Below are 15481 nucleotides of genomic sequence, written 5' to 3'. Positions count from 1 at the left end.
TACATTAAACAGGATGGACTTAATTGATATTTATAGGACACTCCATCCAAAAACAACAGAATACACATTTTTCTCAAGTGCTCATGGAACATTCTCCAGGATAGATCATATCTTGGGTCACAAATCAAGCCTTGGTAAATTTAAGAAAATTGAAATTGTATCAAGTATCTTTTCCGACCACAACGCTATGAGACTAGATATCAATTACAGGAAAAGATCTGTAAAAATTACAAACACATGGAGGCTAAACAATACACTACTTAATAACGAAGTGATCACTTAAGAAATCAAAGAGGAAATAAAAAAAATACCCAGAAACAAATGACAATGGAGACATGACGATCCCAAACCTATGGGATGTAGCAAAAGCAGTTCTAAGAGGGAAGTTTATAGCAATACAAGCCTACCTCAAGAAACAGGAAATATCTCAAATAAACAACCTAAACTTGCACCTAAAGCAACAGAGAAAGAAGAACAAAAAAACCCCAGAGTTAGCAGAAGGAAAGAAATCATAAAAATCAGATCAGAAATAAATGAAAAAGAAATGAAGGAAACAATAGCAAAGATCAATAAAACTAAAAGCTGGTTCTTTGAGAAGATAAACAAAATAGATAAACCATTAGCCAGACTCATCAAGAAAAAAAGGGAGAAGACTCAAATCAATAGAATCAGAAATGAAAAAGGAGAAGTAACAACTGACACTGCAGAAATAAAAAAAATCATGAGGGATTACTACAAGCAACTCTATGCCAATAAAATGGACAATCTGGAAGAAATGGACAAATTCTTAGAAATGCACAAACTGCCAAGACTGAATCAGGAAGAAATAGAAAATATGAACAGACCAATCACAAACACTGAAATTGAAACTGTGATTAAAAATCTTCCAACAAACAAAAGCCCAGGACCAGATGGCTTCACAGGCGAATTCTATCAAACATTTAGAGAAGAGCTAACACCTATTCTTCTCAAACTCTTCCAAAATATAGCAGAGGGAGGAACACTCCCAAACTCATTCTACGAGGCCACCATCACCTTGATACCAAAACCAGACAAGGATGTCACAAAGAAAGAAAACTACAGGCCAATATCACTGATGAACATAGATGCAAAAATCCTCAACAAAATACTAGCAAACAGAATCCAACAGCACATTAAAAGGATCATACACCATGATCAAGTGGGGTTTATTCCAGGAATGCAAGGATTCTTCAATATACGCAAATCTATCAATGTGATTAACCATATTAACAAATTGAAGGAGAAAAACCATATGATCATCTCAATAGATGCAGAGAAAGCTTTTGACAAAATTCAACACCCATTTATGATAAAAACCCTGCAGAAAGTAGGTGTAGAGGGAACTTTCCTCAATATAATAAAGGCCGTATATGACAAGCCCACAGCCAACATCATCCTCAATGGCGAAAAACTGAAAGCATTTCCACTAAGGTCAGGAACAAGACAAGGTTGCCCACTCTCACCACTCTTATTCAACATAGTTTTGGAAGTTTTAGCCACAGCAATCAGAGAAGAAAAGGAAATAAAAGGAATCCAAATCGGAAAAGAAGAAGTAAAGCTGTCACTGTTTGCAGATGACATGATACTATACATAGAGAATCCTAAAGATGCTACCAGAAAACTACTAGAGCTAATCAATGAATTTGGTAAAGTAGCAGGATACAAAATTAATGCACAGAAATCTCTGGCATTCCTATATACTAACGATGAAAAATCTGAAAGTGAAATCAAGAAAACACTCCCATTTACCATTGCAACAAAAAGAATAAAATATCTAGGAATAAACCTACCTAAGGAGACAAAAGACCTGTATGCAGAAAATTATAAGACACTGATGAAAGAAATTAAAGATGATACAAACAGATGGAGAGATATACCATGTTCTTGGATTGGAAGAATCAACATTGTGAAAATGACTCTACTCCCCAAAGCAATCTATAGATTCAATGCAATCCCTATCAAACTACCACTGGCATTTTTCACAGAACTAGAACAAAAAATTTCACAATTTGTATGGAAACACAAAAGACCCCGAATAGCCAAAGCAATCTTGAGAACAAAAAATGGAGCTGGAGGAATCAGGCTGCCTGACTTCAGACTATACTACAAAGCTACAGTAATCAAGACAGTATGGTACTGGCACAAAAACAGAAAGATAGATCAATGGAATAGGATAGAAAGCCCAGAGATAAACCCATGCACATATGGTCACCTTATCTTTGATAAAGGTGGCAGGAATATACAGTGGAGAAAGGACAGCCCCTTCAATAAGTGGTGCTGGGAAAACTGGACAGGTACATGTAAAAGTATGAGATTAGATCACTCCCTAACACCATACACAAAAATAAGCTCAAAATGGATTAAAGACCTAAATGTAAGGCCAGAAACTATCAAACTCTTAGAGGAAAACATAGGCAGAACACTCTATGACATAAATCACAGCAAGATCCTTCTTGACCCATCTCCTAGAGTAATGGAGATAAAAACAAAAATAAACAAATGGGACCTAATGAAACTTCAAAGCTTTTGCACAGCAAAGGAAACCATAAACAAGACCAAAAGACAGCCCTCAGAATGGGAGAAAATATTTGCAAATGAATCAACTGACAAAGGATTAATCTCTAAAATTTACAGGCAGCTCATGCAGCTCAATAACAAAAAAATAAACAACCCAATCCAAAAATGGGCAGAAGACCTAAATAGACATTTCTCCAAAGAAGATATACAGACTGCCAACAAACACATGAAAGAATGCTCAACATCATTAATCATTAGAGAAATGCAAATCAAAACTACAATGAGATATCATCTCACACCAGTCAGAATGGCCATCATCAAAAAATCTAGAAACAATAAATGCTGGAGAGGGTGTGGAGAAAAGGGAACACTCTTGCACTGCTGGTGGGAATGTGAATTGGTTCAGCCACTATGGAGAACAGTATGGAGGTTCCTTAAAAAACTACAAATAGAACTACCATATGACCCAGCAATCCCACTACTAGGTATATACCCTGAGGAAACCAGAATTCAGAAAGAGTCATGTACCAAAATGTTCATTGCAGCTCTATTTACAATAGCCCGGAGATGGAAACAACCTAAGTGCCCGTCGTCGGATGAATGGATAAAGAAGATGTGGCACATATATACAATGGAATATTACTCAGCCATAAAAAGAAACGAAATTGAGCTATTTGTAATGAGGTGGATAGATCTAGAGTCTGTCATACAGAGTGAAGTAAGTCAGAAAGAGAAAGACAAATACCGTATGCTAACACATATATATGGAATTTAAGAAAAAAAAATGTCATGAAGAACCTAGGGGTAAGACAGGAATAAAGACACAGACCTACTAGAGAACGGACTTGAGGATATGGGGAGGGGGAAGGGTGAGCTGTGACAAAGCGAGAGAGAGGCATGGACATATATACACTACCAAACGTAAGGTAGATAGCTAGTGGGAAGCAGCCGCATAGCACAGGGAGATCAGCTTCGTGCTTTGTGACCGCCTGGAGGGGTGGGATAGGGAGGGTGGGAGGGAGGGAGGCGCAAGAGGGAAGAGATATGGGAACATCTGTATATGTATAACTGAGTCACTTTGTTATAAAGCAGAAACTAACACACCATTGTAAGGCAATTATACCCCAATAAAGATGTTAAAAAAAAATAGACACATCAAATTTCAAAAAAAAAAAAAAAAAGTCAACACTCATTTATGATAAAAACTCTCCAGAAAGTGGGCAGAGAGGGAGCCTACCTCAACATAATAAAGGTCATATATGACAAAACCACAGCAAACATCACTCTCAGTGGTGAAAAGTTGACAGCATTTCCTCTAAGATCAGGAACAAGACAAGGCCGTCCACTCTCGCCACTTTTATTCAAGACAGTTTTGGAAGTCCTAGCCATGGTTATCAGAGAAGAAAAAGAAATAAAAGGAATCCACATTGGAAAAGAAAGTTAAACCGTCACTGTTTGCTGATGACATGATACTAAATATAAAAAATCCTAAAGAGGTTACCAGAAAACTCCTAGAGCCCGTCAGTGAATCTGGTAAAGTTGCAGGATACAAAATTAATACACAGAAATCTCTTGCATTTCTTAAGAATGGAAGATCAGAAATAGAAATTAAGGAAACAATCCCACTTATCGTTGCAATAAAAAAGAATAAAATACCTAGGAATAAACCTACCTAAGGAGGCAAAAGATCTGTACCCTGAAAACTATAAGACACAGATGAACAAAACTGAAGATGACACGAACAGGTGGAAAGATACACCATGTTCTTGGATTGGAAGAATCAATATTGTCAAAATGAATATACTACCCAAGGCAATCTACAGATTCAACCCAATCGCTATTAAATTACCAATGACATGTTTCACAGAACTACAACAAAAACAACAAAATCTTAAAATTTGTTTGGAAACACATAAGACCCCGAATGGCCAAAGCAATCCTGAGAAAGAAAAATGGAGCTGGAAGAATCAGGCTCCCTGTCCTCAGACTGTACTACAAAGCTACAGTAATCAAGACAATACGGTACTGGCACAAAAACAGCAATATAGATCAATGGAACAGGATAGAAAGCACAGAAATCAACCCATGCTCCTATGGTCAATTAATCTATGACAAAGAAGGCAAGACCATATGATGGAGAAAAGACAGTCTCTTCAATAAGTGGTGCTGGGAAAACTGAACAGCTACAGTCAAAGAATGAAATTAGAACACTCCCTAACCCCATACACAAAAATAAACTCAAAATGGATTAAAGACCTAAATGTAAGACCAGATACTATAAAACTCTTAGAGGAAAACATAGGAAGAACACGCTTGGAAGAAATGCTTGGACAGCAATATCTTTTTGGATCCACTTCCTAGTGTAATGAAAATAAAACCAAAAATAAACAAATGGGACCTAACTAAATTTAAAAGCTTTTGCACAGCAAAGGAAACCATAAACAAAAGAAAAAAACCCATTTTCTCCCACAGAATGGGAGAAAATATTTGCAATCAAAGTGACCGACAAGGGGTTAATCTGCAAAATATACAAACAGCGCATGCAGCTCAATATCAAAAAAACAACAGAATAAAAAAATGAGAAAACCTAAATAGATATTTCTTCAAAAAGACATACAGATGGCCAAAAAGCACAAGAAAAGATGCTCAACATTGCTAATTATTAGAGAAATGCATATCAAATTACCATGAGGTATCATCTGACACCGGTCAGAATGGCCATCATCAAAAAGTCTACAAACAATAAATGCTGGAGAGGGTGTGGAGAAAAGGGAACCCTCTTGCACTGTTGGTGGGAATGTAAACTGATACAGCCACTATGGAGAACAGTATGGAGGTTCCTTAAAAAACTAAAAATAGAGCTGCCCATATGATCCAGCAACCCCACTCCTAGGTATATATCCTCAGAAAACTATCGTTCAAAAAGATGCATGTGCCCCCGTGTTCACAGCAGCACCATTTACAATAGCCAACACATGGAAACAACCTAAATGTCCATCGACAGAGGAATGGATAAAGAAGATGTGGTACATACATACAACAGAATATTACTCCGCAGAAAAAGGAATGAAATAATGCCATTTGCAGCAACATGATGCACCTAGAGATTATAGACTATACTTACTAAATGAAGCAAGTCACACAGAAAAAGACAAGTATCATACGATATCACTTATATATGGAATCTAAAAAAAATGATACAAATGAACCTATTTACAAAACAGAAACAAGACTCACAGACTTCGATAACAAACTTATGGTTACCAAAGGGGAAAGGTGGGGGAAAGGATAAATTAGTAGGAGTTTGGGACTGACATATACACACTACTATATATAAAACAGATAATCAACAAGGACCTAGTGTATAGCACAGGCAACTCTACTCCATACTCCGTAAGGACCTGTATGGGAAAAGACTCTGAGAAGGAGTGGATAGATGTATATGTATAACTGACTCACTTTGCTGTACACCTGAGAGTAACACATGGTAAATCAACTGTACTCCAATATAAAATAAAAAATCAAAAAAAAATTAATAATATATTTTAGTTAACCTAACAGATCCAACCTACTGTTTTAAGAACATAAAGAATCATCAAGGAGATATTTCGTATCATTAAACACAAAGTCTGAAACCACGTACTTCCTTTAACACCACAGCACTCAGACCGGCTGCACTCCAGCACAGCTCCAGACAGTGGCGTGTGGGCGTCTGTGTACACACCTACACGTGCAGACACGCGTGTCCGTGAACGTGCACAGAGACGCTCTGGGCTTAGCGGCGATGATGGTGGTGGTAAGGAGAATGACGGCTATGGTAAAGGAGCTCTTCCTAAGTGCCAGGTACTGAGCCAAGTGCTTCCCGTGCACTAACCCCATCCGTTGTCCCTTACTGGGGAGGAGCTACTGTCACACCCACTTCAGCGGGGCTGCTCGGAGGGGCAGAGCCAGGGTGTGAGCCCGGGAGTCCGGTCCCAGCACGCCCACCTCGCAGGGACCGCTCAGTACCCTGAGGCCGGCAGGCTGTGGCTTTTCTCACAGGGACCCTGGATCCTGCAACGGCACAGGCGGCTGGGCCTCCGAGGGCAGAGCTGGCCCCTCTCAGGCCGGGGTCCTGTCTCCACTGAGTCCCTGGGGGCACAGGTTCATGCAGGAACAGCCCTCCCTAGCGGGGCCCCAGAGCCACAGATGGTGCTGGAAACCAGGCAGGGCAGTCAGCGCTGCGCGGCCAGGAGCGAGGCGTGGGTGGATAGCGGAGGGGAGGGCGGGCGGACCCCTCGGGACTGTCAACCAGACCCGCCCCCACCCAGGCCTCCTCGGCCTGTCCTGCAGGAGACACAGCACAGGCGCTGGTGGCCACGGGGGCAGCACGTGGCCAGGCCTGGTGCCCCGGGACTCTCCTTCCTAGGGGCTGAGAACAGCTGCAGCCCGGGTGTGCCCATCCTTGCGCCTCGCGGGCCCACTCCCGCCACACGCCAGTGGCTTCGCTGAGAAGCCGCCTCTACCGTCAGCCAGTTGATATCCTCACTCAAGAGATGCTCTTTGACGCTGTGTGTTTTGCAGGATCCTGTGCCTTTGCTAGAAATTTTGGGGCATGAACTTGTCTGGGGCCAAATAATTATTCCTTCTGCCTGTCTCATCTGACTGGAGATCCTGCCCTGCCCCCACCAGGGCTTCTCCCCTCTGCACGCCAACCCCACACTGCACCCCGAGAGGCCAGTGGGAGCGGTGGAAAGGTCTCCCGACTGCCGGCCCAGAGCCTGGACCCCGCCCTGCGTGCCCTGCTTTCGCTGCCGAGCCCCCCACCTGATCCACGCTCCGCCAGGGCCGCGTGAGCCCGCAGAAGGGCCTCCCCTGGTTGACTCGCATTCCTATCTTACACACGGGCACACCGAGGCCAGGAGGGGCCACGGAAGGTGGCTCCTGTCCTTGCCAAGTGCCCCGAGGGCAAAGGGAGAAGAGCCGCCGGGCTCCCAGTCAGTGTGAGATGCGGCGAGACGGCTGCTGGGGCCCGGCTGGGGCCCTGACCCCGGAGCACCTGCCACTGTGGCAACAAGGCCCTCCCCATCCCGAGCACCTCAGAGCATCCTCTCACCCGTCCTCTCCCGAAGGGCGGCAGGGGAGGGAATCACAAACGGCCGCCACCTGGCAAGCAGACAAAAGGAGGACCAAGAAGCAGGCACAGGCCAAAGCCAGAGCGTCGGGAGGTCCCAGGCCCCGTAGTGGCCACGCGGCACGGGGTCAGGACCCCCTGGTGGTGGTGCCGCCGCGTGGCAGCGTCCAGCGGCTCAGGTGAAACTGGGCCGAGCGCCTCGCGCTTGGCACTCGTGAGGCCACACCAGCGCCCCGTTGTTCACTGCTCCCAGAACTCATCCCTACATCGTGACCCACAGGCACCCTGGGGGCCGGGCAGGCTCTGTCCCCAGGCCCAGCCCCCGCTGTGCTTCTAGGGCCTCAGAGCTGCAATGGCTCTCACGCCACTGGCGTGCGACCCAGCACTCAGGTGACTCACCTAGTCTGCAGCTCCTCCTGTAAAACGGGCCGGGTCTCACCCCCCGCCCGCTCTGTCACGTGTGGCTCAGATGAGCTGAGGTTTGCAAACTCGACAGCGTGTGGGTATGTGACAGATTTTGGGTTTTTTGGCCGTGTGGCTTGCAGGATCTTAGCTCCCCGAGTAGGGATGGAACCCGTGCCCCCTGCAGTGGAAGCACAGAGTCCTAACCACCGGACCACCAGGGCAGTCCCGGTATGTGACAGATTAATGCTGCTCTGATGTTTCATTTTTTCTGAATGTTCCTAGGTCCATCCAAGACCCTCTGATTTCATGAGAAGGAAAATATCATAGATACTCTCGTGACCCCCGGCCCCTGTAGGTTACAGAGTAACCATTACCACTCCTCCTAAGATCCGGCTCCCGGTGAAAAGACACACAAACATTCGAGCTTCCTGCACAACTGCCCCATCCTGAGCCCCTCCCCTCCCGAGAGGGACTGTGAGAGGCGTGTGTGCATGTGTCTAATTACAGTTACTGTATTTGCTTTGCAGAACTGTTTATACCCAAAGCTATGAAAGACGTAATAAAAAGAAAAACCTATGCTTTTAAAGCACCTCCAAAGCTCATCTTACCTTCCCTACGTTGTAATGCATCCCTGGGGGCTGCCCCCACATCCTCCAGAGGCCCAGCACACACTTCCCCAGGCGGGACACGCCCCTGCCACCTCTAGTGCTTCCCTGCCCGACGACACTGGCACTGGGGCCGAGGCCTGCAGAGGCCGGGCCTGGCCTCATCCCTCCGGGGCCCTGGAGCCACAGTGTGGCACTGAAGGGCTTTGGGGCCCTTTCCCAGGCCAGGCAGAGGGGCGCCCACACTGGGGAGAGAATACGCAGCTTCTGTCCAGCTCCGGGGATGCCTCTGGCTATCGGGCAGCAGAAGCAGAGGCCAGGGATCCAGGGCGCCTCCAGTCCTCCTCCCTGCCCCCCGACGGCGGGCCCAGGCCACATACCAGGATGTCCAAACAGGCCGCCTTCAGCAGGGTGATCTGGTCTGCGATGGTCAAGCCGGTGAAGCCTGGCAGACGCTTAGCAAACTCCACGATCTTAATAATGCACTTGGTAGCCAGTTCACTGAACTTGTCCCAGAGGCCCAGATCCAGTCGGACTCGATGGTCGGCACTGGAATTCTACGAAGGAGAGAAAACACCGTCAGGGGTAGTTGTGGGAAGCCAAGTGGAAGGCAGGGGACCGAACACGTTTCCCATCGAAGGTGCTGACAATTCACTCTTCACAGGGGGCCTCCGGAAGGTGGGGGAGAGTCGACCTTTTTTAGCTTAGCGTCATTTTTTTAAAATGCTCAAAATCTCAACCCTGTGCCGCTGGATAATCAACTAACAGATGCGGGAACCTCTGGTCAGCGATCACTCCGGCTAGTAAATGAAGCAAACGGGGGGAGGAGCCACTACTTGTAACCTGGATGGACTAGTGGCTCTGCCACCTCAGGAGAGCCGAGACGAACCGTGGGAAGAGAGGTCCTTCCTGAGATGCTGGATCCAACCATGCCTGACCCACACCAGGATTTTATTTTTTAGTCTAAGTCCGTTTGAGTTTGGTTTCTATCACCTGCAACAGGAAGAATTCTAACTAACGTTCAGTTACAGCTTGAGATGGTTTAGGTGTGAGAGCTTCACGTTCTCCACCCAAAGAACGGTCACGACGTAGAGAAGGGGGCCCGCCTCCACGGCCACCAACGCCTCCCACCTGGATTACTGCCACAGCTCCTCACGGGTCGCCCTCACTCTACCCTGACCTCCGCATGCTCTGTTCTTTTACCAGAGGAATAAAGGGATCCTTCAAAAACACAAGTCAGAGCAAGTCACTGTGCTGCTCAAAATCAGCAGTGAACTCTCACCTCACTCAGACGGAAAGGCAAAGTCCTCTCCGCGGCCTGCAAGGCTGGCCGGCTCTCTCGCGTCTCCCCCAGCTCCACAGGGCCCTGCTGTCCCGCACAAGCGGGCGCGCCCCTCCCCCCGGCCTGCTCTGCCCGCAGACATGCCCCTCATTCCTTCCCGCTGGGCAAACCTGAGCCCCCGCCCGACGACTCTGTGGACCCCACACCTGCTCCGCGGTCCCAGCCCGCAGCCCCCGACGCACACTCTCGTTTACTTCCTGCCTCACTGTCACTGCCGCGTCCTCGGTGTCCAACAGCGCCCGGTATACAGCAGGGGCTCAAAACGTTTGTTGAGTGAATGAGTCAGTGAATGAGGCTTCCATTAGTCCACGCTCGTGTAGGATGTCTCAGGGCAACCACCACGCGGGGACGAGGCTGCCCTGGGCTGGGACCTCTGGCGGCCCCGGGGGGTGCCAGACGTGTAGCAACTGGCAAGGTCGAGGCTGGCGCTTGGGCCCCTGATACCTAGGGACATATCCACGGAGTCTATAAAATGAGCTGTGTTTTTCTTGTTTTTGTTTTTTTGCGGTACGCGGGCCTCTCACTGTCGTGGCCTCTCCCGTTGCGGAGCACAGGCTCCGGACGCGCAGGCTCAGCGGCCATGGCTCACGGGCCCAGCCGCTCCGCGGCACGTGGGATCTTCCCGGACCGGGGCACGAACCCGCGTCCCCTGCATCGGCAGGCGGACTCGCAACCACTGCGCCACCAGGGAAGCCCTGACCTGTGTTTTTAAGGTTGGCAGGGAAGCTGAAAGGGAAGTTTGCATATGGGGTGGCACAGAGGCCCTAAAACAGGTGGAGGCTGGCTGCCCCCTGGTGCTCCTGCGGGAAGGGCCAGCGTCCTGCCCGTCACTTCACCCCATCCGTCCCCAAGGACCTGGGGACACAGTGCACCCGGAGGAGCTTGAGCCCAAGCGTGTGGCCACTGCGTCTGTAATTCAACATAATCGTCGGCTCGCCTGGTTTGTGGGAAGATGACGCGGGAGGGGAGGGGCACAGAGGTGAGTGGACAGCAGGAAGTCACGTCACAGCAGCGCCCATCCACTGCCCGGCCCAGCACGTGTGAACATAGCCTCCATCAGCCTCGTACGAGGAGACTTCATCACGCACCGGGCCCGCCATCCTTCTATTAAAAGTAATGCACAGCCGTCTTAACGGCATGTGAATCTAACTCACCACCATGCAAACCGAAGGGAAGAGGCAGTTGAGAAAACACAGAATAACCTGGCGACTTATCGTTCCGGTTGCTGGACTCACACGGCATGAGCTTAATGGCTTATACGCTATCCTCCAGCGCAGACAGTGCAGAGCTCGGCCCATCTGGGGGGAGTGAAGGCGGTTAGGGGGGCCCTGGGTGGGGGCCGATCCCGAAACCAGGGGAGGGGGAGAAAGGGAAAGGCTCAGGCTGGGAGGGGCCTCGCCGGCAGCTCAGGGGAGTGGGACTACAGCAGAGGGGCAGAGGCAGCCGCTGCCCCCCGGGCCCCCCCGAGCAGCGGCGAAGCCCAACCCCACCACGAGATCCAGTTAAAGGGCCATTTTGGTCAAGCAAACGGACCTCTTCCCGCTGCCGTGCGCTTCTCTGCTGCTTCTCTGACTGGCTACTTTCAGAACGAGGCCCGTAAATGGAGGTGGAATCGTGGTGTCTTTAAGCCCGTCTGTGGCAGCTGCAGGCACTACAGTGCTTCGGCCAGGGCTGCTTGTCCTTTTCAGCCAAGGAGGAAATGCAGAAAGTCTTAAAAGGAACGAGCAGCTAAGGTTCCCAGGGGTGGCTGGAACACCGGGGGCCCGGGTCCAGAGTCTCTGCCCCCGCGACCGTCCTGAGAAGCTGATGTCCTTTCAAGCTCCACCTGTAGAATGCTCCCGGCGTCCACGGCCCACTTCTCCACTGGGCATGCTTCTCCTGGAACAAGCCCTCCTCCGGGGCTCACCAGGAGCCAGGCCCTGTTCTGAGCGCTTTATGATGAACTCCCTCTAGTTCTCGGGACACCCTCACCTGGCAGCTGCGTCAGTGCCCACCGGCCAGCACAGAGGCAGCTTCTGCTGCGGCCCTGGGCCCACCCTCTCGGGGCACCGCACGGCCTGAACTTTGTCTCTGGAAGCCTGTCCCCTGGTGAGAAACCCCAGAGGCTGAAAGATTCTTGGCATCGCCAGGACAAGGACATGATGTGCGGGCCGGCGTCCGCGGTCCACAGACACACGCCAACTGCCAGCTGGGCACGTCCATCCGCAGGAAGACGACACACAGAGGCCCCAACACACACGCCATGTGGTACTGAGACCTGGACGCTTCTAACCATGTGGCAACCGCCCTGCCACTGAGGGGCAGAGACAGGGATGGGGCAGGGGCAGGGCTCTGAGGGCCCCCAAGTGTTTCCTGGATGTCTGGGTAGAAGTGAGGGAGACGGTGCAGGACTTCCCTGAAGCTAATGCTTCAGGGGTGCTCCTGGACCCCTCCCCGCCCCCAAGATGCCTGGGCCAGGACAGGAGCTGGAGGGGCCCCTCTGGACAGCCAGGTGGTCTCAGAATGCAGGGGCCTTGGTGGAGGGCAGGGTGTGGGCTGGGGGAACCAGCTGCAAGATGGAGGGTGTCCAGCGTTCCACATGCTAGATTCGGGGTGGCTTCGTGATCCTTTGGGTGGATTAAGGGCTCCTCACATCTCTACAGCCCCACCTCCTGAGCCCTTGGAGGGCAGCCCGTGTCCCGCAGGGCCTGTGAGGGGGTGCACAGCCGCACATGGCGGGAAGCGGGAGCAGACAGCCCAGGCTGGGCCGTGCCCCCGGGAGACTGCCTTGCTGTCCTGGCTACACTTAACGCTGCCAGGACTGGGCATGTGGCTCCAAGAAATGGCAAAGCATTCATACAGAGTCAGGAGGAGGACACCTGTCCGTTCTGTATGTCTCTGGGCCAGAAACAGTACAGGGCGCGCCAGTATGCTTTCCTCATCGACCCTCCCCGGCAGCCCCACGAGGGAGTCACAGCTCCGACTCCCGTTACACAGATGATGAGCTGGGCTCCAGCGACGACGCCAAGGTCATGGAGCTCCCAAGCAGCACAGGCAAGATGTGAACCTGGGCCTAGGAAGCCCTAAAGCCTGGATGCCAGGGTCACGGTCGCCGACGGAGCAGAGCAAACACCCCCAGAGCTGGGCTGTGTACTCTTTGGAGAGTGGATCGTCCATAGCCCCACCCTGGTCCCCAGAGTCCCCCCTTGCTCCCTTGCTTTTCAGGAAGGTCACTGGTCAGAAGCCTCGCCAAAGAGCCCAGCGCTGAGCCTGCAGGTGAGCAGCCTGTCCAGGCCCAGGCGTGGAGGGTGGGTGCCAGCTTCCTATCCTCCCCTCCCGTTTCTGGGTCCTGACCAGGGTCCCAAATCGACCCTAATCAGGAAGAAAAAGGAGCTACTCTTTCAACGATCTGTAGGCGGGCAGCTAGCTGCCTTTCTAATTCCTCCCTGCCCATTTATTCCAAAGCCACCTGACAGGGATGCCAGCCGGGCAAAGGCACCGAAGTCCCCTCGCAGTGGAAGCAGCTGCCCGTTGACAAGCTCCTTATGGAAAGCGCTCGCCCCATGGCCACGTGCCTGCAAAGGATGCGTCATGGCTGCTGCTCTTTATTTACACCTGCGCCTACTTCCCGAAAGGACTGCGAGTTGCTTACAATAAAAACAGAGCTAGATCTGTGCACAGAGAGAAGGGCTGGAGGAAGCAGCAGCGCCTGCAGGGCGTCAGGCCGCCCCGTGGTTAGGGATCGTCTGTCCCCTGGAGACGGGAAGGGTACGGCCACTTTCCCTGCTGGATCCAAAGAGGCGCAGAAAGCCCCTGCAAAGCGCTTAGGACTAAGGGCCCTCACTGGGGACCAAGGGGGCAGGGAAGGGGCGCTGGTGGCTCTCGGGGAAGCCCCTGCCTGGGGCTGGGAGCAGACCCTGAGACTAGGATTCCAATGCGAGCAGCTTATGTGGGCAGAGGTCCTGGGAAGCACTGGGAGAGGACTAGGGAAGGGCCGTGGGCACCGGGCTCCACCTTGTTGGACAGCTTTGGGAGCCGTCGGGCCGCGGCTGCTCCCAGGAGTGTCGACCCCGCCCCCCCGCCCCGTGTGAAGCACGCTGCCCCACAGGCGCAAAAAGCCTCGAGGTAGCGTCGTGGGGCTGCAGGATGAGCCACGGGGATGCGGGATGCCGGCAGGGCCCTGACAGAGGCGGGGCAGCGGCCCCACCGGCCTGGAAGCAGGTGAAATCAGACCTCGGGCACAAAGAGAATCCAGAAGGAGAGGCTGTCGGATTCCGCCAGGAGGCCTGGGGGAGGCAAGGTGGGGAAGGGCCCTGAGAGGCTGACCGGAGTCCCTGGCTGTGCTGACCCGCAGAGGGACGACGGTCCTGAGAGGGCGCTTTGGTCCCAGGCCGCACCAGGGCGTGTGTAATTGTGTTTGCCCTGCCCTCCTCCAGACCAGAGTGGCGGCCACTTCACCTGGTGACCAGGTGAGGCAGAGTCTGGGGCACGGACGAGGCCACCCTGACACCCCAACCCGGGGAAGAGGGCCGGGGCCCCTGGAGGGCAGCAAATGACCCCACGGGTTGTCTCTCACTGCGGGACCTGGCTTACAAGTTTCCACCTCCAGGAAGCCCTTCCTGCTGGGACTGTTCTCTTTTACTCTGTCTTCTGGAGGGAAAGTTGATTTATCCCTGGGTAACAGCCCCGTCCTCCTAGCTAGACGCCTGGTGTCCCCCGTCTCCACCCTGCCTTGTCACCCACCCTCCTGAGACACGGTGTGCCATGTGGGGTTAGAAGAGCTGCCCCGGAATCAGACTGCCCACGTCCAAAGACACCCGCTGGCTACGGGGCGTGGGGAAAGTGACTTATTCCTCTGTCATACGGGGCGCTGCGCCCGCCTCGCGTTGCCTCCGTAAGGAGTAAAAGAATTCACACAGCGAGAGTACGTAGCGCGGCCCGTGGTACGGAGGAAACGCTCAGTGAGTACTGGCTGTAATAATGATGACTGTAACAATAAAGACTCCTGATCACAAACTGTCGACTTCTCTCCACCACTTCTGACTGAAATTCAAAAACGGGGCTGAGGGAAGTGAAGTAACGTGCAGACGGTCGCACGGCTGGTTGGCGGCAGAGCAGGATTTAAACCACATCCATTCCTAGCACCCCTGCTCCTGACTCACGGCGTCACCCGCCACCCAGGTCTCCGGGCCTGCCTTCCCTTGCAGGCCGATCTCAAGGCTTTCGGTGCCGCCCCGTCCTGTGTCCGCTATGGGCTGGGTGGCGCCCCTGTGCACAACAGGGACTCGTCCGCTGAGTCAACAGCAGGCCAGGTCAGCAGCTTCACAGACTGGCCAGCGTCTCTCCTTGTCCCTGACACCAGGGCCTGGGGGCCCAGAAAATCGTCCTGGGCCTCACTACTCGAAGTACGCTTGGAGCCTTTGCTACTCGGGACAGAGTGTGGTCTGCAGCCCAGCAGCACCTGGGAGCCTGGGAGCAGCTCCCGCCCACACCTGCTGA

The 15481-nt window shown here is 51.6% G+C and overlaps 1 protein-coding gene across 4 annotated transcripts in view; it reads right to left on the bottom strand.

The window, feature by feature from the left end:
* RARB (retinoic acid receptor beta) overlaps positions 1-15481 on the bottom strand; it is a 445056-nt gene that overhangs the window by 16426 nt on the left and 413149 nt on the right. For all 4 annotated transcript variants that reach the window (XM_007465489.1, XM_007465492.1, XM_007465490.1 and 1 more), the window contains exon 5: positions 9042-9218. In XM_007465489.1, the coding sequence (XP_007465551.1) occupies positions 9042-9218 (177 nt within the window). The remainder of the gene's footprint in view (positions 1-9041; positions 9219-15481) is intronic.

This window comes from Lipotes vexillifer, unplaced genomic scaffold, assembly GCF_000442215.2.
Source record: "Lipotes vexillifer unplaced genomic scaffold, Lipotes_vexillifer_v1.1 scaffold385, whole genome shotgun sequence".
NCBI lineage: Eukaryota > Metazoa > Chordata > Mammalia > Artiodactyla > Lipotidae > Lipotes > Lipotes vexillifer.
This window is presented reverse-complemented; position numbering and strand designations above follow the sequence as displayed.